A 26,026-nucleotide genomic window follows, 5' to 3' on the forward strand; every position below is an offset into this window, starting at 1 on the left:
TGTGTGTGTGTGTGTGTGTGTGTGTGTGTGTGTGTGTGTGTGTGTGTGTGTGTGTGTTAAGTGTCTGAGGCCGGATTTGAACTCAGGTCCTCCTGACTTCCAGGGCCAGTGCTATATTCACTATGCCACCTAGCCACCCAAGAACTTTTCTTTAATAAAATCACCTTTTGGGTTTGCACCAATTTTGGGCATGCTGTCTTTGAAGTAGATATATACAGACTGACAAGATAATCTTATAAACCTGACATTTTACCTTGCTGTGTATTTGACTTCTTGAGAACAATCCACCTTACCTTCAAGTCTTCATTAAGTAAGATTCTTATAATCAGAGTAGTCCTAAAATATTTTATTCTTATGTGCAATGGTGTAATTTATTGGTTATTAGAAAAATGTACTTTTGAGAACAAAAATGAAGCTAAACATTCAGGTCCTCTGATTCCAGGGCCCTCAGAGTTTCTATTGTACCATGCTGCCCTCCACCCAAAGGATTCAAAATGTGTGTCCAGCATGAAAAAAAAATTTTTGAAGACATAAAGCTTTGTAATTGTTATCTGTGCCACCAATTTTTTTGAAGTGGGAGCTGAGCAAAGAGCTAGCTATTCTTTCATAAACGTTTTGATACATTACCAAAATAAAATCTGAGCAGATGTGTTGGCTCTTACCAACTTAGTTTTTGGAAGTCTTATGCATATCTTTAATTGAAAAAATAAAACCACTTTTTTCATAGACCAAATGAAATAGCAAAATTGTCTGTTTTTTTATGATGTATTTATTTACACGCTATTTTAAAATTTAGATCTAAATTTAAATAATTTCTGTCATAATCACTTTCTAATGCTGCCCCCATGGTACCTTCCATTTTTTATATTTTATTTATATGTATGTATGTATGCATATTTATTTGAAGACCAGTAGTTAAACAAAGCTATCTAGTGACAATTACATAACATCTACCACCTGTAGTCTACCACCTCGACTGAGAGAAAGGAAGTAGCTTCTAACATCAGTCATCTTGGAACCAGTGTTGGTCATTGTATTTCATCTGAGTTCTGTTGACTTTTAGTGTTGCATTCATTTATGTTGTCATAGTTATTCATTATGTGATTCTTTTCCTGGTCCTGCATTCTTCTTTCAACATCATTTCATACAAACCTTGGACGAAGTATTCTGAATTTCTCAAATTCAGTATCTGTTCTCCATAACAATATTCCAGTACATTTGTGTATTATAGTTTTTCAATCATTTTCTCATTTGAAGGCACCTACCTTATTTATTTATTTATTTTTGCTGTAAAATGTTCTTTATTTTTTCCCTGCCATATCAAGGTGCTTTGGGCAGCCAGGTGGCTCAGTGGATAGTGTGCCATGTCTGGAGTCAGGAAGACTTATCTTCATGAGTTCAAACCTGGACTGAGAACCTTACTAGCTGTGTGACCCTGGGCAAGTCACTTAACCAAGTTTGCCTCAGTTTCCTCCTTTGTCAAATGAGCTGGAGAAGGAAATAGCAAACCACTCTAGTATTTTTGCCAAGAAAAGCCCAAATGAGGTCACAAAGAGTCAGACACAACTAAATAGCAACAAAAGTTGCTTTAATTGTATTAATTTTTGTGGCTATTACAGCATGTTAAGATCAGATTTTAGAAACTGAACCTTGCCTCTAGGCTCCAGAACTAACACTCTGACTCATGACTCTTGGATTAGAAATTGGTTCCTTGGTTCACACATGTCCTCTTAGATGCAGTTCTACTATATGGTCTACCGGAATTACTGTTAATAAGGGTTTTTAAAAAAAATTTTCACATGAAAACAAATATTTCCATTGAGCTTTCTTTTTCAGCTTGTATATCATTTATTTAGTCATTATTGTAATATTTGCCCAAGGACTCAGAATTTTGATTGTTCCATACCAGCAAATGTTAACTGCCTCTATATTACAGAACGTACTGATCCAGTGATTTTGGAACTTTTTTGTTGTTGTTGTTGCCAATTTCGCCTGTTGGTAAGGTATTTTAAATGCCTGCTGAAAATTCCTTTTCAATAACAATTCTCCATACTTAGTAAAACACTTCTGGGTCCTTTTGCTTACTGTTTTTATAAAATGTTCTAATTGCATAGATTGTTTTCAACCTCACAATCGCACTTTTTACATGTTACTGTTTTCTTCATATCAAGTTAATTATTAACAACTTCTTTTATTTTATTTTATTTTTTGGCTTTTTGGAGGGGCACTTGGGGTTAAGTGACTTGCCCAGGATCACACGGGCTAGTAAGTGTTAAGTGTCTGAGGCCAGATTTGAACTCAGGTCCTCCTGACTCCAGGCCGGTGCTCTTTTCCCTGCACCACCTCAGTGCCCCTCAATAATTACTTCTTCATCATTACTGTAACCATGTGCACTTTTTCAGTTATTTCATATTCTTTGGCAACCTTGGACATTTGAGCAGTTTAGTAACTAAAATGAACTTGCTATCTCTAATTTTGCTCTCTGCAAAAATCCTTTCAAAATGAAAAAATAAGGGGGCGGCTAAGTGGCGGAATGAATAAAGAGCCCTGGAGTCGGGAGGACCAGAGTTTGGTTCCGGCCTCAGACACTTAACATCCACACAAAAAAACTAGCTGGGTAACCTTGGGCAAGGTAACCCCAATTGCCCTCCAAAAGGCGAAAAAATAAAATAGGGGAAATGACGTTTATATAAGACCAGACTATTATTTTGTCTGGCTCTAGGAACATTCTTTATTAAAATGCCTCCCTTATTCTAAAGAAAGAGATATTTTGTCTCTTGTTATTTGAAAAAGAAAAGAAAAAAAGAGAACATAATGAAACTGGTTGTTTTTTAATTTTTTATCTGTCATTAAATTATCTTAGAACTCTTCTAGATCAGCCCTGTGTTATACTATTTAAGCTATAAAACTTTTAAGACTTCTGGGAGATCCTAAATAGTTTGAGAAATTAAATGGCTTGCCTAAGATCCCACAGGGTAGCGAGCTGCAGAGCTGAGCTTTAAACCCAGGTCCTCACATTCCAAATTAAATGGTTCTTCAACTATACATTGACATAATCTTTATTATTTAATATTTAATAACTATGCATGTTGCTTTGAAAGTCTATCTGAACTGTGGGTTAAATCATTCTTATTATAACCTTCAAATTACAGTTCAGTTTATAATTTGTGAATCATAAATTGTGAAAGTCAAAATGTGGATTAAACAGTGACCTCCAAACTACAATCATGATTTTTTAGTTCTTTTTTAAATGAAATTTTATGTTTATTTTTAGTTTACATAATTCATTTCCACAAGGTTTTGAGTTACAAATTTTCTCCCCGTCTTTCCCCTACCTACCACCCCAAAACAACGATCCCACTGTATACTCCCTCCCCCAATCTGCTCTCTCCTATATCCTCCCCCATATCCCCTCCTACTTTCTGGTAGGGCAAGATGGATCTCCATCCCCCAGTGCAGCTATACAAAACATTTCCATAATGGATATGTTGTGAAAGACTATTTCCCTCTATCCTATCCTGCTCCCCACTTGTTCTATTCTCTACTTTGACTCTGTCCTTTTTCAAAAGTGTATGCTTCTAACTACCCTCCTCCCAACCTGCCCTGCCCTCCATCATCGTCCCCTCTCATCCCTTCCCCCCTACTCTCCTGTAGGGTGGGATACCCTTTTCAGTGTTTATGTTGTTCCCTCCCTAAGCCAAATTCAATGAGAGTAAGATTGACCCATTCTCTTTTGTCTTCCTGTTCTTTCCCTCCATTGTTATAGTTTTCCCTTGCTTCTTCTATGTGAGATAATTTACCCTATTCTTTCTTCCCAACTCTTCTCATTATATTCCTTTCTCACCTCTCAATTTCACCTTTTAAGTATCATCCCTTCCTATTCAATTGATCCTGTGCCCTCTGTCTAAGTATACCTGTACAAATATATATACACACACTCATGTATTCATATGCACATATACCCTCCTATATAGACATATATATGTATGTACACACACACATATAGAGAGAGATTTAGATATATACATTTATATTCCCTTCAACTATCCTCATACTGAGAAAAGTTTCATAAGTTACAATTATCATTTTCCATGTAGGAATGTAAATAGTTCGACTTTGATAAGTTCCTTATGATTTCTTTTCCCTATTTACCTTCTCATGTTTCTCTTGCTTCTTGTAGCTGAATGTCAAATTTTCTATTCAACTCTGGTTTTTTTCATCAAGAAAGCTTGACAGTCCTCCATTTCATTGAATGACCATATTTTCCCTTAAAACATTATACTTTGTTTTACTGGGTAGGTGATTCTTGGTTTTAATCCCAGCTTCTTTGACCTCCAGAATATCATATTCCAAGCCCTTTGATCCCTCAGTGTAGAAGCTGCCAGATCCTGTGTTATCCTGATTGTGTAAATTATCTCCCCTGTATCTATTTTCCAGGTCAATGGTTTTTCCAATGAGATATTTCACATTGACTAATATTTTTTCATTTGTTTGTATCTGTTTAATAGTATCTTGATTTCTCATAAAGTCATTAGCTTCCATTTGCTCCAATCTAATTCTGAAGGAATTAGTGAGCTTTTAGATTCTTTTTTCATCTGGTAAATTTGGCTTTTTAATGCATTCTTCTTCTCATTGGCTTTTTGAGCCTCTTTTGCCATTTGAGTTAGTCTACTTTTTAAGGTGTTATTTTCTTCAGTAAGGTTGTTGACTCACTTTTCATGAATTTCTTACATCATTCTCATTTCTCTTCCCAATTTTTCCTCCACTTCTCTTGTTTGGTTTTCAAAATCCTTCTTAAGTTCCTCTATGGCCTGTAACCAATTCATATTTTTCTTGGAAGCTTTTGGCGGGATTTCTGACTTTGTTATCTTCCTCCTGTTCCATGCTTTGATCCTTTTTGTCCCCCCAAAAGGAACCTAAGGTTTGACTCCTGTGCTTGCTTTGCTTCCTTTGCTTGCTCATGTTGCCAATCAGTTACTTGACATTTGAGCTCTTTGCCATAGTAGAATTCTGCTTCCATAATGGAGAGAGCTGTGTTCCAAATTACTGGGATTTTTGTAGCTACTGGAGCTATTAGTTGGGTGCTCTCTCTGAAGCCTCCACAGGCTCTGGCACCTGGTCACACACCCCAGGACCTCCACCCTAGATAGTGATCCAGATCCAAGCATGTTAAAGCAAGAGGGGTAATCCCCTCAGATTGGTCACTTGGTTCCCACTCCCACCCCCTACAATCTGCAGGCCAGGAACTCTGAAGCAGCCACATGGCAGTGGCTGGATGGCTGCCATGCCTCAGCCGCTTCTTGCCCTGGGGGCAAAGGCTGGACCACACTCTCGAACTCCCAGGTTCCAAAGTCCACACTGCATTGACCTCTCACTTTGTCCTTAGCATCTATGGGTTGATAATTCTGGAAACTGCCACAGCTGCTGGTGATCTGAAGTCCCTGCAGCCAGCAGCTGTTGTGTCCTCCCGCTAAATTCTCATAAATAAATACACTAAGATCTCAGGCTCACTCAGGGCTGGGCTTGGCTCCCAGAGCTCTGTGCTGTTCCCTTGCCAGACTGTCTTCATCTGGAGGTTAGCTTCTCTGTGTCATTTTGTGGGTTCTCTAGCCCCAAAGTTTGTCTAGAGTCATTTTTTACATGAATCGGAGGAGGTGGGAGCAAGAGTCCCGCGGAAGTCCTCTTTTTACGTCTGTGTTTTATTTATATTTTGTAAAACATTTCCCCACTATAGTTTGATCTGGTTCAGCCCCACTCATTCAACAAGTCACCTGACTTCTGTGAATCTCACTTTTCTTATTTGGAAAATGACTTGTGTAGTCTAGATGGTGTCTAACATTCCTTCTAAATCTGATCCTTGTAGGATTTTAAGTGACATTTATTAAGGAACTTTTGATTGGGTTCCACATCTATAAGATTCCATAAGTTTCCACAACTATACAAGTATAGGATCATCTGACACTGCCCACCCTGAGAGTGTTCAAAGGGGAAGGCAAAGAGATAGAGGAGAATGTTTTTCTAGTTAAATTCCCATGTTATATTTTGTCTTGTAATTGTGCATGGCAAATTGGGCAAAGATCTATTTTCCCCTATTATGACATGCTTTCAAGAGTTAAGTTGAACATTAAAGCCTCCCAAGCAACCAAGTGTGTAAAATAACTACTACATTCTGTAGACATCCTTTCTTTTATTCTTTTAGGTACAGGCCATGTTATATATTGGGGAGGGAAAGGAAGGGTTTATTTTTATTTAGCTCTCCTTTCACCTAGAAGACCAGCAAACTTATTGAAATGTTCTTTGGGAAAAATACATGTAAAGTTAGATGATATTGAGACATGCTTTTAGCTCTAATCATTTTCAGTTGGTCTTCAAATAGTTGGGAAAATAGTTTAAAAGCTATATGTAGGAATATCATTTAATAATCAGCATTAGATATAATTTTCTTTGCACTAGTCAGAAAGAATGTATGTGCCATCATGTTAGTAGGTAATGAAAGCTAAATCTTGTTGGTGGAATATTTCCTGAGGTCTAGACTATTTAGATTTTCTTGGCAAGCAATAATGTGGGCTTGGAAAATATTGTTGTTTTTTCCCAGAGCAATAAAGTATCTTTTTTTTTTCCCTTCTCATTTAGGTGGCTAACTTAGCCTGTTCTATTTCAAATAATGAAGAAGGTGTGAAGCTGGTTCGAATGTCAGCAAGCCAGCTGGAAGCCCTCTGTCCTCAGGTGAAGTACCAGTTGCAATAATGTAGGCATATTATCCAAGAGATTATTTCCCTGTCCTGCTGTTAATAGAGTTGGTTGGTTTTATGTTTGTTTTGTGAAAGGAATTGGCATAGAGGAGTGGTCACTGGCTTTGATGGATTTTTCAATTTAAGTGAACTAGCATGGTTCACACTCGGCTTAACTCAGATTTTTATCTTTTCTGAACATGAAGCATTCTATCTTTATAACGTGTTGAAGCTGTACTTTGTGTCCCATTTACTGGAAAATTATATGAATGTGAGTGACAATATTACCACATTTATAGCCCTCAATGAATGGCAGGGCTTTTAAGAAGGACCATCAGTTAAATATCATTGATAGCCGTGAGAGCTTTGAGTATTTGAAACCATAAGCAAAAATGAGGCTTCCAGCTCAGAAAGAACGATTCCTGACGTCTGACAGTCTGTGCAGCATGAGAGCCAACAAGAGTAACTTTTTCTGGGTCATTGAGAAAGAGACCAAATAGGACTTCTCTCAGGTTATAATTCTACTTCCGTTTGCTTTTTTAAACAGCCTTATGTTATGGATACCAATATCATACTAGTGCTAGTGAATTAAAGATAATGCCAGCCTCTGCTTGTGATAGCTTCTCAGAAAGACAATTAGACTGATTAATGTTGATTCAGAAGTTAGGACTCCCAGATAAAATAAGCAGTGTACATAATTTTCATGTTCTATCCTCTTTTATTGTGGTCCTTGAGAAATTTTGGCATATGCATGTTTCTCCGTCTCCCACCCCACAATTGACTACTTTTATGTGTGGATGGGGGAAAGCAGTATTTTTAGGTCAGCAGAGAGAAAAGGGAAATCATGAGCACAGACTTTGTGATTGGGAACTGAGTTCAGTGTGGAATGCTACCCTCCCAACGCTTTAGCTATGGCATGGCATGCACTGCTCCTCCTCCCTCAGTTTACCAGGTCTGGTGAATTCAGTTGATATTGATAGAAAATTTTAAACCCTATAAATATTGGGAAGCTATGTTTCACAAGAAATCACAACTTGGAAGAAAGTTTATATAAAATCCCTGAATTGACATTGAACTTCACCTTAAAATCATAAAATACATAGCTTGTGTTTGCTGCTATTTTAAAAGAAACTGTATGTAACTCTTCTATACCTGCCGCCAAATGGCAGAGCTCCCTGAGAAAGGGAAGATGAAATGGAAGGGAGTTTTCATGCTTTGAGGTCACAGTCACTGAAAGGAAGTGTTTTATTAACTGTCTTTGAACTAGAATTTGTGAGTGTCTTTGGCTAATTTATATGTCATGTTGTACATAGTTTTAGTTAATTAAGACAAGGAACTAAAATTGGATAAGATCCATCTTAGTTGTTAACCAATTATCTTAACTAAAATGAAAAAGCATTTTACCCAGCAGCCTATTATGTGCAAAAAGCCCTTTGTTTGTGGTACTTTTGGAAATCCATAGATTAAAGGCAGGGTAGTCCCTTGTCCTACATGGAGTTTTCACTCTGGTAGTTTCCGTAAGCATCTATAACTATAACAAAAAATTTGTGCATAAGAGAAGAGCAAGGAAAATGCCATGTAAAATGCAGCCGTGCAGGGGCAGATATGGAAAGAGCCTTCATGAAGGAGATGGCATTTGAGCCACAACTTGGCACAACAGAACAATGGCTGTGTGTGGGAGAGCAGGGCATTCATTCTAGGAAGAATGAGATGAGAAAAAGCAGGATAGGTACAAATGCACATAATAATCCATAGTATGGGAAGGCTAGAAAGATAGGGAAGCCCCAAGCTAGGGTGGCTTTCCAGGACAGGATAATAGACCTAAAAGCTTATCATTCAATAGGAAAAGTATTGAACGATTTGAGTAGAGCAGTTTGTGCATGAGAAATATTAATCACTATGAAAATGTTTTGGGGGCAGCTTCTTTTAGATTTCTGAGCCCCAAGGGCACCACCAGCATCTCGTCCTTCCTGAAGGGAAGCACCAGACCCTGATGCTACAGCCCTCGCTGGAGGATAAAGTTAGCTTTTCCTCAGTGGCACTGAGACCTGCTTCCAGATTAGACATTTTGTGGCATTATAGCTTTGTGAGAGACTGGTGATTAATGACTACAGAGGAGGTAGAGTTCTAGGAAATCAGAAGTTTGGTCAGCCTCATATGATACATCTCAGCCACTGAACTAAAGAACAGATAGAACTGGGGCAGGGTGCCAATGTGTGGGGTGCTGTACCAGGCCAGAAGGAAAGGAGACTAGAATCTAGCTGAAATCAGTTCTGTTCTCACTGAGATCACTTGCTGTAGGGACTGAGGCTAGTGAAAAGTGAATTCCCCAGTGTGGTGTGGGAAGAGGCAGAGACACCTTTGAGTTCTAACCTTTAGGGGATCTGCCATCAAAAGAAAAGGAATCAGAAACTGAATGGTAGGGAAATAAAAGAAAAAAGACAAGGTACCAAAGATTCCAGAAGAAAATTCTGTTTAAAAAGTTGAATGCAATCAGATAAATCAATAGGTTAGCTATTAATAACAGAAGGGAAGATGGCTTCTAAACAAACCTAGAAATCTCTAAATATAACAAGACAGAGATATGAACCTAACAAAATAAGTTAAAGGAGAGAAGAGGAAGGGAGGATTTTAATCAACTAATGATATAAAAGGAAGAATGAAAAAAGAACTAGGAGAAAGGATGATGAGGTAGGAATATATATGTATAGCATTCCTTTTTTTTTTTTTTAGTTTGAGTTCTAGATTCTCACCTAGCACCCACTGAGGGGAGGTAAGCATTATAATAACCATTATACCTGTAAAGTCACTCAAAACATTTCTATATTTAGCCATCTTGAAGGAGGGGGAGGCAAAAAATAATGAATGTGAAAAATATTCTTTTATTTGCACTCAAGTTTGTCAGTTCTTTCTCTGGAGGTGAATAGCATTTTTCATTATGAGTCCTTTGGAGTTGTCCTGAGTCATTGTTTTGATCAGTCTTTCAAAGTTGACAATCATTATAGTGTTGCTGTTTCTGTGTGCATTGTTATGGTTCTGCTTCCTTCACTTTGAATCAGTTTGCATGTCTTCCCAGGTTTTTCTGAAAGAAAAGCAGTGATTAAGGCTTGTATTTAAGTGATGACAATGGAAGAACAAGACTGATGTGAGAAATAATATGGAGGTAGAAGCTAAAAGAATTGATTGAATAGAGGGGACTGGTGAGGAAGAGGAAGGAGGCTGCGATAGACAACAACCCATTATTGAACATGGGCATTTAGATATATATATGGTGTTATCTCTTAAAGAAATAGGGAGAACAAAAGAAGGAAGAGGTTCGTGGGGAGCATTCAAGAGTCTGAAGTGCTGGTGGGACATGTAGGCACGACAACTGTAGATAAGAAGGTTTTTGTACCAGCTCCCTTCTCACTAAAGTTTTGGGGTTTGGTTTTTTTTTTTTTGTACTTTATCTGAGTCTAAACTAAAGGGGAGCATTTTCATTCACACAGCAAAACACAAAAAAGAATTCTCTATGAAACTGAAGCTCCATTCCACACTGCTTGCTTTTTACAAGTAGATAGTAAACGTTACATAGTGTTTGGTTTTTTTCCCCCAAAACTGCCCTGTTTTTCTCTACTTCCTTCTAAACTTCCTTGTGTTATTTTCTGTGCCTTTAAAATAAAATCTTCAGTGGCCCTCTTAACTTGAAAACCAAGAGAAACTGGGGTGGAAGATAGAAGTACCTATGTAAGAAATAAGCACAGTCAGGTGAGACAGATTTACAGTGGCCATGTCTAGAAATTTAAGTTGTTTTCTGCTCTGCTTTTAGTGGGATAGGTGTGAAGCATGCTTCTCCATAAGTCCTCGAGGAGACATGCTTGTTCACTACTTTGATAAGATTTCTCAAGTCCTTCAAAAACTCTTTTTCTTTTTGCTGTGGCTGTCCTGGGTAAATTGTTTTCCTGGTTCTGCTTACTTCATTTTGTGTGATGCTACACACGATTCTTTGAAATTGTCTCCTCCTACCATTTTTTATAGCACAGTAATTGTCCCTTACATTTATAGTTCATCATTTGTTCATCTTCTCCTCAGTTAATGGACAGTCTGACCCTCATTCCTCCCTTCTCCCCCCCATTATTCAATCTTTTTTGTAATAGGACCAGCATTTCCCTGACATAACTTCTCTCCCATCCAAAACACTGGGATGTTTTACCTAAAAGAAGACAAAGCTATCTCTGGGGTATAATTGGCCTCAGCTTCCCTATATCTACCTTCCTGCACAATACTGCTGTGCTTGTATGTGTTCTGTTCTACCCTCCATCCATCTCAAAAAAGAATGAGGTTCATATGATATACATTGCTTCCCACTCCTTCCTGCATATTTTTTACATAGTCTTCTTCTCATACTCCAATTATGAGAAACAGTAAGTGCATCTCCTTCCTTTCAGTGTGAATGTGTTCCTTTTGCCTTGCCTCTTTCAAGCCTCAAAACAGAACTAACATACCTTGGGTCTTTTTTTTCCCCCTTATAAATCCCTTTGATGACATTAAAGTTCTGAAGGAATACTAGTTTCTTCTCCCATTGATATGTGTTAGCGTTACATCAATTTTTCAAATAAATTTACCTTTCTGGGTTTCTTATTCTTGTTTGAACATTTCCAATTCCTGCTTATCTTTGGTCTTTTCATCAGAAATACTTGATAGGCTTCTATTTTGTTAAATGTCTGCTTTTCCCCCCTGTAAGATTATACTCACTTTTGTATGGTAAGTTACTCTTGGCTGTAAACCTCTATCGTAGGCCTTTTGGGACATTACATTCAAAGATACCATTGCCTTTTTGGTAGCAGCTGCCAGGTCTTGTGTGATATTCTGACTTTAGTTCCTTTGTACTTGAATTGGCTTCTTTCTAGATGCTTGCAGTATTTTTTTCTTTGATGTAAGAGCCCTGGATTTTGGCTAAGATATTTCTGGTTCAGGAGGCAATCAGTGAATAATATCTATCTTTACTTTGTCCTCTGAATCTAATAGATCTGGGAAGTCTTCATTTATAATTTATAGAAATATTGTACCCAAACTTTTTTTTAATCATTGTTTTCTGGGAGTCCAGTAATTCTTAAATTATCTATCCATGACCTGTTTCTAAGGTCAGGTGTTTTTTTTTTTTTAATATCAGCTTATATTTTCCTTTATATTTTTCAATATCTTGTTTTAATATTTCTTTCCATCTCATGGATTTCTCCATGGAGTCATGGATTTCTGTTTGATCTATTCCAGTTTTTAGGGAATCCATTACTTTGCTCAGACTTTCCATTTTCTCTTCAAAATTATTCTCATTCCAGTTCTTTCCTACAGAGCTTTTATTTCAGTTTTTATGAATTGCTTCATTTCTTCTAGGTATTCATGTAGTCCTCATAGAAAATTCAATTTTCTCCATCGAGTCTCTGGAAACTGTGATATGGTTGCTATGGAGGCACTCTCTACTTTTTAGGGATATGTTTTGAAGTGATTTTTTTTTAATACAGGGAGATTTTTTTCCCCCCTCGATTTACTTGTTTTTTCCAAATCTTAGTTCTTGAATTGGGACTTTGTACCAGGGCTGTGTTGCACTTGTGAATGGGGGGTTTGTCTCTGCTTTGTCTCTCCCTGGATTCCTGAGCTGTCCTCTGCTTTCTAGAGTCTTCCTGGATCTTTGAAGTTCAGAAATCTTTAGGTTTTCTAATGTCAGGACAGAGTACTAGAGACCTCAAAGCATGTTCCCCCCCTACTCCAGGGCTTTTTTTTTTTTTCAGCCTATTGCTGTCTGCTCTTTAGACTACATTTGTCTCTGGCCTGGGAGCAAAATTGGGGGTGGGAGGTGGGGAGGGATAATTTTTTTTTTGTTTTCAGACCTCTGACTTCCTACATAGTTCTGAAGTTGGAGAAGTCACTCAACTGTAGTTTCTTAAGGGATTTCTTAATTATTATTTGATCTTATACAAATATAAGAATTTTCCTTTAGTAGGTATATGGGAGCTGGGTTGTTTGCCTCCCGTTCAGGCAGCTCTCTGATAAGAAAATTTCCCCTCCTACAAAAATCTAATCACTAATTTTTCAATGAATAAACATTAAATAAATGTCATGTGCCAGGCACTGTGGTAGGAACTAGGGATGAAAGACAGAAAAATGAAACAGTCTCTTGGAACTTAGGTTCTGTCTGGGGCTGCAATAAGTAGATTGATAAGTATACATACATAGACTACACACAAAGGAGTGGGGCTGATCATGGCAGGGGGAGAGGGTTAGGAAAGGCCTCATGGGGAAGGTAGTGCTTTAGCTGGATTTGAAAAGGTTTGAGGGAATTCTATGAAGTTAAGATGAGAAGGAAGTACATCTCAGGCACCTGGAGCAGTCAGTGAAAAGGCCTTGAAATAGAAGATGAGAGTGCCATGTGTGAGAAAGAAAGGGAAATGATGTAAAATGAGAGTGGAATGGTAGATTGGGGCCAGGTTAGGAAGGGCTATAAAAACCAAGCAAAGATTTTTACATTTTATCCTGTAGGTAATAAGTATATACACTGGAGTTTATTGAATAAGGTAGTGACATGGTTAGCCCTAGGTTCAAGTAGCAACAGTGTGAAGGATCAGTTGCAGTAAGGATAGAGTTAAGACTGAGACCATTTAGGAGGCCATTGCAGTAGCCCAGTGGGAAAAGAATGAGAGCCTTTACTAGAGTGGTAGCTTTGTGAACAGAGAAGGGCAATTGCAAGAAATGTTGTAGAGGTAGAAAAGGTCAATTGGATACTTGATATCAAAAGTCCAGAACAGAAGCAGAGCCAAGATGGCAGTATACAGGCTGGGAGCCACCATTCCCCTCCAAAAAAACTTTAAAACAACACCCCAAATCAAATTTTGGAACAGCAGAGCCAGCAAAAGGTCAGAGGGAGACATTTATTCAGACTAAAGTAATTTAAGAGGTCCATAGGAGAGGTCCGTAACACTAGGTTGGGTACAGGCTCAGAGCACAGAAAGATCACCAGAGGGTGAACCTTGGAAGTGGCTGCAGGACAACACCAGTGACTTTGGGAGCTCTTAGCCCTGAGACGTTAAGAGGCTAGGACAGCTGGTATGAAAGAGACCCTTTGCTGATGCTGGGTGCAGCTGGTGCTGATTGGCAACTCTATTGCCCATGAGCAGTTCTGCATCACAGTTCACAGGTGTAGAGGAGCCCTTAAGCTTGGTCACAAGGGAGCAAGGTCTCTGGTCTCAGTTCTAGGACCAAGAAGAACACTAGTGCCCGCAGCAACAGGGAGAACAAAAGAAACAGGATCCCTTCCCTGGGAAAGATCAGAGAATAGACTAGTAGAGCAGTGACCACACCTCTCCCAGGACAACAACACCTTGGAAGCACTGAAAATAGCTCTTTAATAAACAACATGAAAAAGCCAGACCTTGGAACAGTGCCTTTGCACCTCTAGGTGAACAGGACCCAACTTTAACATAAAATTCAAAGTGAAGAAATAGGCTGGAAAAATGAGCAAAGAACAAAAAAAAGAATCTGACCATAAAAAGTTCATATGGTAGCAAGGAAGACCAAAACATCAGTTTAGAAGAAAATAGTATGAAAATAGCAAGCAAAACCTCAGAGAAAAATGCTAATTGGACCCAAGGTCAGCAAGAATTCCTGAAAGACTTCAAGAGATGAGTGGTAGAGGAAAAATTGGGAAAAGAAATGAGTGATATAAGAAAATTATGAAAAGAGAATCAATAGCTTGGTAAAATTGGCACAAAAAGATTACTGAAGAAAATAACACCTTAAAAAACAGAATTGACCTAATAGTAAAAGAGGCACAAAAATTCACCGAAGAAATCCTTGAAAAGCAGAGTGTACCAAATGGAAAAGGAGGTACAAAAATTCACAGATAACTGGGGACACATTGCTAGCACTGGGTACAGCTGGTGCTGATTGGCAGCTGTTGGCCATATGCATTTCTGGGTTGCAGTTCCAGGTCAGAAAGGAGTGCTGGTGGTCACAGGGAAGCAGGGACCCTGGTCACTGAACCAAAGCAGATAAGAGCAGTAGTGCTTGCAGTTTCAGGAGACCAAGAACCCTTACTGGGTAAAGACCAGCATGCAAACCAGAAGAGCCATGACCACAACTCACAGGATCACACCATCCTGAAAGCACTAAAAATTGGCAGACCCCCCCAGACCAAGCTCTGAAAACAACAGCTCAATAAAGCCTAAAGCTTGTGATCATGCCTCTCCATCCCCAGATGAGGAGAACCCAACTTTAATAAAAGGTTTGAAGTCAAGAAAGAGGCTAGAAAATAAGTAAACAACAAAAAATTTGACCCTAAAAAGCTAGTATGGTAGCAGGGAAGACCATGACATAAACTCAATAGAAGATAGCAATGTTAAAATAGTTCTCTCCCCACCCTTCCAAAAAAAGAAATAAAAAGTCTCAAAGAAAAACACTAATTGGATCTAAACCCAAAAAGAATTCCTAGTAGAAATAAGCGTGTTAGAGGAGAAATCAGGAAAAGAAATTAAAATGATGTGAGAAAATGAAGAAAAAAGAATTAACAGCTTGGTAAAAGAGGCACAAAAAATTCTGAAGAAAATACCCTAAAAAACAGAATTGGGCTAATGGAAAAAGAGGTATGAAAATTCAATGAAGAAAAGAACTCCTTAAAAATCAGATTTGGGCAAATGGAAGCTAATGACTCCATGAGACTTCAAGAAACAATAAGAAAAAAAGTATGAAAAGTGAAAAGAATAAAAAATGGAAGAAAATTAGAAATATCTCATTGGAAAAAACAACTGATCTGGAAAATACATTGAGGAGAGATAACATAGGAATTGTGAGACTACCTGAAAGCCTTGTTTAATTTAAAAAAAAATGATCCTAGACGTATTTTTAAAATATTTTACTCCTTTTGAACTTAATACAAAAAGGTTAAAAAAAAAACATTTTCAAGTACATTATAAAAAGAATATTATAAAAAGGGGATTCAATGTAAAATCATGGAGTTTCATTTCACACTCTTTGCTTTTTTGGAAAAACTATGTAATAAGTTAATACACGTTGTTTTCAAAGCTACCTTTCTTCTGGGATTCTTTTTAAGTTTTCTTTTTTTACTCTCCAATGCACTTTTTTCCTTCACCCCACCCTGCCCTAAGGCTACCATTAGACATAAATATTTATGTATACTATACATACTTCTGTTTATCAATTCTTCTCCCAAGGTAGATAACAACTTCCTTAGTGGGTCTTTGTAGTTGATTTGAGTATTTATAATACTCAGAATGACTTAGTCCTTCAAAGTACTACTTAGAATAATATTGCTGTTACTGTTTACAGTGTTCTTTTGCTTCTGCTTATTTCACTCTTCATTTCATGCATGTCTTTCCATGTTTTTCTATAACCCACCAGCTCATTGTTTCTTAACAACACAGTAGTATTTCAGCACATCATTTACCACAACTTGTTTAGCTGTTCCTCAGTTGGTGGGCATCCTACAAAGAGAGCTGCTGTAAGTATTTTAGAACATATAAATTCTTTTCTTTTTTCCCTAATCAGCTTGAGAAACATACCTCATATTGCTTGGTTGGACAGCATATTTCAAGGAATTACCAAGGAAACCTGCCCTGATATCCTAAATCTGAAGGGTAAAATAGAAATCGAAAGAACCCACCAATCATCTCCTGAAAGAGATACAAAAATGAAATTCTCTCCCAAAAATATTATACCCAAATCCATAAACTCCCAGGTCAAGGAGGAAATGTTGCAAGCAACCAGAAAGAAAATTCAAATATCATGGAATTGTAGTGAGATTCACACAAGATTTAGCAGCTTTTATATTAAAGCATCAGAGAGCTTGGAATATGATATTCCAAACGAGAAGATAATTTTTTTTTTGGTTTGTTTTTTGTTTTGACTTGCAGAATAAATTTAAAAAGGAGTTCTGCTTCCCACTGACTTTTTGTTGTTATTGTTCAGTGATGTCCAACTCTTCATGATCCCATGTTGGGGTTTTCTTGGCAAAAATACTAAAATAGTTTGACATTTCCTTCTCTCTAGCTCATTTCACAGATGAGGAAACTGAGGCAAACACGGTTAAGTGATTTGCCCAGGGTCACACTGTTAGTATCTGAGGCTCGATTTGAATTCATGAAGATGAATCTTCCTGCTTCCAAGCCCAGTGCTCTATCTACTCTGCCACCTAGCTCCCCACTGACTTTAATCTTCCTCTTCTCTCAAGGTACAGGTTCAGCAGAAGATGGAAGGCTTGAGGTCAAAGGGAGGGTTGCTTCTCTTTCTCAGAGATTCTCCATGTTCCTTCTAAATTTGTGGTTATTTTTCCTTAACAGTATTTTATTTTTTTCCAATTTCATGTAAAGATAGTTTTCAATATTCATCTTTATAAAATTTTGAGTTCCAAATTTTTCTCCCTCTCTCCATTCCCTGATGATACATGTAATTCCTAAGAACTTTTTGGCAGTTATTATGGCAGTTAGGAGGAGGTCTGTATAGACAGAGAGCAGTTTTCAAATGCCAAACATACATTTGCCTAAAAGACTTATTTTACAGAGAATTCGCGCGAGGCAAGTGCTCACGTGGAGGTCAAAAGAAGTGATACAAGGATGCTATAAGGGCTCTCTGAAGCACTTTGTGTGACATGGGAGGCACTGGCAAAGACTTCTCAGCATGGCATGCCTGTAACTTAGAAAGTGCCATGCTCTATGAGCAAAGTAGCTTATAGTTGCACTAGCTAAAAAAGTAACATGGGCTGTGCAAATGTAGAGACATCTTCACTCCATATGTTCATGTGGACTATTTCTGCCTGACCTGTGGTAGGTCACTCATATTAGTCTGGTCAGCCACAGTGGAATACACTGTTTGCTGAAACATAGTGATGTTGGTCCTTGAGACCAGACAACAGTCAACCAACGAGTCTAGCCCACAGAGAACTGGGGTTATCATGGAATTAGGCTAACAGGTTTTTCTGAGCCTTCATTTTTAAATTATGCTCCATACTTTTCCCCTACAATTGTAAACTTTTAAAGTTTGGATTATATAGTTTGATCAAGTGGCATCTCTGCCATGCCAAGCAGTTGGTAGCTAAATCTTGTAATTTATTTGGTAGGGGATGGCCTTAGGATAACTTTACAAATTGACTAGCTACAGAGTTTTATGAAATATCCCTGATGGTAATAAAAAAAAAAAAGTTCAGAGTAGGAAGGCCTTATATACATATGCCCCTTATCATTCTAGTGAGTGGTACCATTTAGAGTCTATGGTGGGATGATATATTTGGTAGAAGCATTCTGTTTAGTGTAAAGATGAAAATGATTTTGAAGTGAAAATTTGCCAAAGATCACTTCTTTACAGCTTCAATAGAAAATATGAAATCTTGCTTGCTATTGACCTTAGTCTGGGGGATTAGGTATGCATGTACCCCATACCCACATCCATCCAACCAATTTCTAGACCTGTTTCCTATGAGCTCCTCCTCCACAGTAAGCTTTACTTGTGAGCCTCTTTTAAAATATTAAAATGACCACTACCGAATGATTGGTCTTTCCTTTTAAAGCAAGTCACCTTCCTTTGGGAAACTTTTTTTAGAAGCATTCCCTTTTTTTTTTTTAAACAGATCTTCTAAATATTAATTTTTTTCCAATTCTAATATTTTTATCTTTGTTACGTGTAAAAACAATTTTTAACATCCATATTTTACAAGTTTGAGTCCCAAATCCTCTCCTACCTTTCCTCCCCTCCGCCATCATTGAGAAGACAAGCAGTTTGATAAAGGTTATACATGTGCAGTCATGCAAAACATATTTCCATATTAGTCATGTTGTGAAAGAAAATACAGACAAAAAAATGCCAAGAAAAATAAAGTTAAAAAACCCAGTATGCTTTGATCTGCATTCAGATTCCATCAGTTCTTTCTCTGGAGGTGGATAACATTTTTCATCATAGGTATTTTAGAAGCATTCTTAATCTTTTCTGTAGTGTAATGGTAGAATTGTTTTATCTGATGGATATTTTTCAACCATCAGTTCAGTCTAGAATTACACAGAAAGAGAAGTCTAGTCACCAAATCTGGAATTTTTGTAGACAACCACATTGAATAGAATCACTTTTAAGCAGATTTCTGGAGAACTGGCATTTTGAAAATTTACCATTTTACCATATCAGCACTTTATTTTTAATGTCTTTGGTTCCACATTTGGTTTAGAAATGCTTGAAAAGCGACAATGCTTTCACATATCGGCTGAAACAGATGGTAACATACGCTGATCACACCTACTGGAGAGTATTTATATAAATGATCTTAAAGTCTGAAAAAGATTCACATGTACAGTCTAGTCAATCCTAATTAAAATGATAACTTCAGTACAGGACATGTAATGTTCAAACATGTTTCCCAGGTTTGAGAGTTAGTGAGCTAGATTCATACTTCTTTTGTTTTGAGAGCATATGTTCTCATTAAAAGCAGCATCATGTAGTGTGAAGAATGCTGGAATTAGAGTCCCAAGAGACCTGGATTTGAACCCTGTCTCACACTCGTTTTGTTACCTTGGGAAAAGTGTTTCACATGTTTAAGGCTCAGTTTCCTCATTTGTGATACCAAATCTTACCTAGGGGCAGCTAGGTGTCACAGTGGATAGTCTGCCAACTGGGGTCAGGAGGACCTGAATTCAAATCTGGCCTCAGACACTAGCTGTGTGGCCCTAGGCAAGTCACTTAACCCTGGTTTCCTCATCTGTCAAAGGAGCCAGAGAAGGAAATGGCAAATCACTCCACTATCTCTGCCTAGAAGATCTCCAGTGGTGTCTGGAAAGTCACAATTGAACACAATTGGACACAATCGAAATAAAATATAATAGTAATAAAGCCAATGAGCTAAGTTCTGGAGATACAAATTAGAAAAAGAAAGACAGTCCCTGCCCTAAACAAATTTACTATTTAATGAGGGAAGACAATACCCAAAAGGAAACTGATTATTGGTGGGGTGGGGCAGGGACCTGATGGAGAAGGAGCTACTAGTGGCAAATAAAGTTTTGGGAGTTTTTTGGTCTAGTCCTGCTGTCCTTGTAAACAGAGGCAGAAGCAATTTAGGGTATGAGGTTTGAGTAGCAATTTCCATATTGATGAGTTTATCCTGATGAAGATAAGTTTATTCTTTGTTGGAGATTATAATGGAGCAAATGAACAGAGAGTAGTTTGGCTGGAACACACAGTGTGTGAAGCCTGCAAAATAAATAAAACTGGAAATTAGATGGATACCAGAATACAAAAGGCTTTAAATACTAAATATTGTGTTTTAAACAGAGATCATAGGGAGTTACTGAAGTTTGTTGAGTAGAGATGTGTGCCTTACGAATATTCACTTTTTATGTGGAAGGTGGATTTAGAGAATAGAAAAGCAGTAGGCATTGAAACCAATTAGGAGGTTATTGCAATAATCCAGGTGAGAGGGGATGAGGCCTGAAACTAGGTAATGTGATAGAAGAGAGAGGAACAGATTGGAGAGATGATGTAGAGATAGGAGACTTGTGTAACTGGTGAAGAAATTAGGATGATTCCAACAAAACCATGAAGTTCACATCTGACCAAATAATAATCAAAAAATTAATTGAGAAACCACAGTGACTTTACCCACCACAGAACTGCACAAAAGGTTAGCCAAAAAGAGTCAGTAGGAAAGCAGTCACCACCCTTCTTCCTACAAAGCCTAGTACCAGCCCAACAGAGCCTCCTATTGAGAACAGAGACAACTCTGACTTTAAGGACAGCACAGACATACAAGTGCTCTCTGAGCTCCCTCTATCCCTCTCCTTGGGAAACCAGAGAGGGTCATGAAGATACAGAGGTAAAAGGAAGGTGAAAAGAATGGATATACTAGGGCAGGAAGCAAAGACAAGTAAACTCAGAAAGTGTCTGGTGGTGGTTGGGGGTGGGGGGAGGTGGGGAATGGGAGGGGCAAGAATGTCAAATGAGAAAATGACTGAGAAAACGCTTGAAATTTGCCACTAAAAAAACCATTGACTGTGTCTGTAGCAGTTTTAGTTTAGTGATGAGATCAGAAGCCACATTGAAGGACAGCAGAAGTGGAGATCTTAAATCTCTTCCCCACTCCAGACTACTCTCTGTTAAAGTCCACATCTGACTACATCATATACTCCCCACCTCCATTCAAAGAAACTTCGGGTCTTCTCTAGTACTTCAAGATCATATATAAAATCCTTTACCTCTTAAGTCCCTTTTCAACCTGGACCCTTCCTTCTTTTCCAGACTTCTTATTCTTTACTCTTCTTCACATATCATACAATCCAGTGACACTAGCCTTGTCTCTTCCTTGCACAGAACATACCTCCATGGCTCGGTGCCTTTTCACTGGCTATCCTCCAGACTCGGAATGCTTGCCCTCCTCACCTTCACCTTTGACTCCCTTCAAGACTTGGCTCAGATGCCATCTTCTGCAAGAGTGCATTGCACATTTTAGTTAGTACAAAAATGGCTTTTAAATAATTCGTATGGCCTAGTTTTAATGCATGGCCTTTCCTAGATACTATGAGAGAGGTGAATTCTGTGCAGCCTCCACTTAGCTACCTTTTTCTTTTTCCCTGAGCAAACTTGAAAGCCAAGTTCTGAAAAGTTATCCATTCTTCCTTTTCCTCCATTTGTCTCCTTTTAAACTTTGTTGCCACATAGATTCATCCCTGTAGACTTGCAGTAGCCCAGATTCTGTTAGTTTGACTGACAGACTGAAAAGCAGTAAATAATCACAACTCCAGACAAGTTTGTCTGTTGGGACTTGAGACTGTAGAACCTTTAGAAAAACGTTCATGGTAGATGGAAACATAGTTGTAGCTTTTATCCTTGACTAATCTTCAGCATGCCGGTTGGTGAACATGATGCCTTTGGATGACAATACTCTTTTCCATTTAACTTAGTTTCTTTGGAAAGCAATTTTAAAGAACAACCCAGGAATCTAGCAGCTATTTTTCACTAAGAAATAGCCCAATTCATCCCTTTTCCCTCAAGAACCTCTCAAATGAAGTCTGGTGCTCCCACATTTACTGATCCACGGAGACCACAGGTAGTACACAAGATCTTTGTGAGAGATTTTCTTGGGATTCCCCCCGCCCCTCATATCCAGGATTTGTGCCATGACAGAGTAGTCCAAAGGCATCTTCACATCAAATGAAGCCAGTTTTAAAACTTTTATCACTTGATTGTCAATACCATAACATAGAATACATTGTACTTGATACAGTAGCTAGCTGTAGCAGTGAAGTATGGGCAGAACATGATATATTTTTTTTTAAAAAGGATTTGGGAATAGTTGCCTTTTGTTTAGTAATATATAATGATCTCAGCATTGTAGGTCAGGGCTTATTTCCTTTTGTTGGGAGTTCATTTCCTTTTTTTTTTTTTTCTCATTGTACCCATTTCAGTGTGTTCCCTTGTCTATTCTTCAGGCAGGGACCAGACAGAGTCTCTTGGGTTCTGACTGTTATAGGGAATGTAGAAATGCTAGCAAATGCACCTGGACATGATTAAACAAATACATAAGACTCTTACTTTCCATTTCATCTTTGCTCAGACATAGACTATTAATGAATTACCTTAATTTTAGATAGTGATTCTCACATGTTGTTGACTTAAGTTTTTATTGGTGACCTAAGGCTCATTTAAAAAACCATAGCTCCTCTAGGATCCATAAGATGCTCTATTTAGAGTGACTAGGCAAATTATAAATCTGTTTTTCATAACCTTGGGTTAGTTTTGAAGCATCTCCTTTAAATTGACCTCTTCATACTGTCTTCCTTTCTTGTATGGGTTTGTTCATTATTGTCCTTTTACCATAAGCCATGTTATTAAAGTTGAACATTAGGTTGGATGAAGCTTTCTAAGCATTAGAGACTGGCTGTGTGATTGCATTGGTTTAAGGACCCCCTGGTGAAGCACTTCTACCAATGTAGGTCACCATCTTTGCATGTCATAGTCAATGTTAAATTATTCTCCTTTGATGATGAGCCTTAGAGGAGCTCATTTATTTGCCTCTGGTTATTAAGGTAGTAACAACAGGAGGCAGAATTTGAACCCAGGGTCTTTTTTTTTTTCCCAGTGGAGGGGGGAAGGCAAGGAATTTGGGGGTAAGTGACTTGCCCAAGGTCCTGTAGGTAGTAAGTGTGTCAAGTGTCTGAGGCCGGATTTGAACTCAGGTCCTCCTGACTCCAAGGGCTGCTACTCTATTCACTGTACCACCTTGCTTTTCCCTGGATCTTCTTGATTCTAAGTCCATCCTGTATTTGAAAACTTAGTCTATAAAATCTCTCAGAGCATGCTCTCAATTAAGATTGAGTGGTTCTGGATTAGATTTATTATACTCTTATCACTGTGATCATGGGAAAGTCACCTAAGCTCTCCTGGTCCCAGTTTCCTCACCTTTAACATGACAGGATTTGTCTGGATCATTTCTAAGATCCTTTCAGAGTAGACCATTTGTAGAGGAAATTGTATCTGTCACCATAAAGAAAGTATTGCTAACTTTTCATGATAGAAAATATAAAGCTTTGCCAACCATTCTATGCAGCATTGTAATTGGAAAGACACATATTACATTTCTCATTTTGATAATAAAAGTTTTTCCATCCATGTGAGAGTTAAAGTAGCACATGGGGACAATTTTTGGCCCAGTGACCTCCATGAGTTTGCCTCAGCAAGGTGTAGCTCTGGAAGAATGTATTTGGGGGAAGACCATAGCTATTAAGTTTTCTAACTAAGTATAGTTTGTCTGATTTAATTGCATGCCACATGAGATTAAATGTGCATTCTTTGACATCTTTTTTCAGGTTATTAATGCTGCATTGGCTTTGGCTGCAAAACCACAAAGTAAATTGGCCCAGGAGAACATGGATCTTTTTAAAGAACAATGGGAAAGGCAAGTCCGGGTTCTAACTGATGCTGTCGATGACATAACTTCCATTGATGATTTCCTGGCTGTTTCAGGTAATAAGATCATTTGTTTATATATACTTTCATCTAGATTGTAACAAATAAGAAAAGCCTAGAATTCTAAGTGGTAAATTATTTTTCTACATTGAAATATCAATATGTGTCATTAATAAAAAATAACGATAGTACAAACTGACCATGGACGTGAAGTTGCTTGTTTAATCAGTCCTGGGTTAGGTTTGCATTAAGCAATTCTGTGTTTTCTCCCCTCTAAGCAGAAATGTGCATTTAAGAAGCTAACTGCTACTTGTAGTCGGTGGTGTTTTCCCTCTGATTCTGGGGATATAACCCATGGCCCTTCAGTTCCCATGTCTGATTGACAAGCATCACCAAGGCTTATTCAGGTTTTGTTGTCATATTTTGAAAATTAAATACACATGCAAAGCCACCAGCTTACTGGGAGCACTTTTTGCTTAAAGGGGAACTGTGTGAGGGGGTGGTAGCATTGTATTTGTTTTTTTCTAAAAAGAGATCTTTTCTTTCCAGAAATCTTTTTCTGTCACACATAAATGATAATGGAACTGTCTCTTTAAAAAAAAACACAAAACTATTCTGTCTGATAGAAAGAAAACAGCAAGGAAATTCTTAAGTGCCATTTAATTATGAACTAGAAAATAATCTGGGTAATTTACCTTATAAAAATATTTGATTTCATTATGTAAACATAAAGCAGTAACATCATAGTAAATTGCATCTTGTATAGAAAACGTTTATCAAATGAAATTCTTAGTCTTTATTGCATTGAGATAAATTTCAATTCCATGTCCTCAGAGTTGAGTAAATATAAATGCATTCTCCATTTAGCAAATGCCTGCAGTGTTTTTTGAATGCATTAGAGCAGGATTCACAGAGCCATGTGGTGCATGGAGAGGAGGAACAATCACTGTAGTCATTGTAGTAGTTTTGTAGTCACAGGTGCAAGGTAGAAATTAGGAAATTTTCAATGGAAAAAATAGGCTTGAAGTATGTCCAGGATACTCTGCTCTAGCTGTGACTTCTTTGCGGGTTAGAATATATTCTGTATACCAGTGTTGCAATGCCTTCCTTGAGAACTAATCCATTGTCTATATGTATGAAAGCTCCAAGGTACTGATTATCTAGAAGTGCCTAATCTGAGAAAAAGAGGAAATGTGGGGAAAATCCAGGTTAGACAACAGCTATGTGTATTTGCTATTCAATCACCTGCAGACACGTGTCAGAAATTAAGCTATGGCTTTTTTGGGAAATCTTGGCCTTCTGTTGTATTTTCATAGAATTTTTTCATAGGTTTAAATAAGATCCCTACTTTTCTTTATGTGCTTTAAAGCAACCACAAAAAAAATTTGAAATCTAAATGAAAAGACTTCCCCACTGGATATTGTTACTCCTGAAGTTCCTTGTTCTGGTTAGGTTTTGTGTGTCCTGAAATGTGTCTCCAAGCAGTTTGCAGATCTCCTTGTAGAACTTGGAGGCAAACTACTGTGTACCAGAAACAAATGTTCTCCTGCAGCATTCTTCAAATCACTTAGAACAAAAGGAATTCTGCAGCAGCAGAATGGAATGTAGGCATTTACCTTTAGGGTGAGACACATAAAAGTATATGAAAGAGAAATTGAATTCTTTAACAAATATGCAGCCTGTCTGGAGCGTATTTTTAAAAATTTATGCAAATAGATATAGTTCTGTGCCTGTGTATAAGATAGAGGCAAGAGTAGTTTGACTTAATGGAACGAAGCTAAGACATTTACCATTTTACAGGCGGAAAATAAATAAAATTGTACTGTATAACAAAATAGCTAGCCCTAAGTACATAGATGGAAGGAGAGATTTTTTGTTACTTAGTTGTTCCCATTAAGTTCACTTAGAAACATAAGTTAGCCAATGAAAACAGTTGGGAGATTACAGTATATCACATCATGTCAAGAAAATCTCTGTAAGGTCATTGACATGTAGGAACCGTTTTATTTTCTTTTGACTGACCTTACTCAGGTCCCCTGCCTTTGTAGCTTGGTTGTTAAACTATCCATTCTCCCACTTGGTAACAATAATTTAAAGATTTGGATAAAGAAGTTGTGATTCTCCCAGGGTGTTCAGGGTAACATTTAAGTTTGCATGCTGCCACTCCTAATTCCTAATAGCCATAATAGTGTTCTATCATTTGTTCATCTATTCCCCCCATTTATGAGCACTGCTCAGACTCCTTTGCTATTTCAAAAGGAGCTATCAAGATTTTGTACATCCTTTGTTTTACTTAGGACTAATCCCTTTCTTAACTTCTCCTCTATCTGATTCCCTCCCTCCCCCTTTTCCCTGTTGAGTGAAATATA

At 37.8% G+C, this 26,026-nt stretch overlaps 1 protein-coding gene across 1 annotated transcript in view; it reads left to right on the forward strand.

Annotated features, from left to right (window-relative positions):
* CTNNA1 (catenin alpha 1) overlaps nt 1-26,026 on the forward strand; it is a 161,714-nt gene that overhangs the window by 119,357 nt on the left and 16,331 nt on the right. The window contains exons 10-11 of the mRNA XM_069104313.1: nt 6,634-6,726; nt 23,558-23,714. Coding sequence (XP_068960414.1) covers nt 6,634-6,726; nt 23,558-23,714 — 250 coding nt within the window. The remainder of the gene's footprint in view (nt 1-6,633; nt 6,727-23,557; nt 23,715-26,026) is intronic.

The sequence above is a fragment of the Petaurus breviceps genome, unplaced genomic scaffold, assembly GCF_028583685.1.
Source record: "Petaurus breviceps papuanus isolate PSGF00001 unplaced genomic scaffold, PetGlider_PUasm1.0 685, whole genome shotgun sequence".
Lineage (NCBI taxonomy): Eukaryota > Metazoa > Chordata > Mammalia > Diprotodontia > Petauridae > Petaurus > Petaurus breviceps.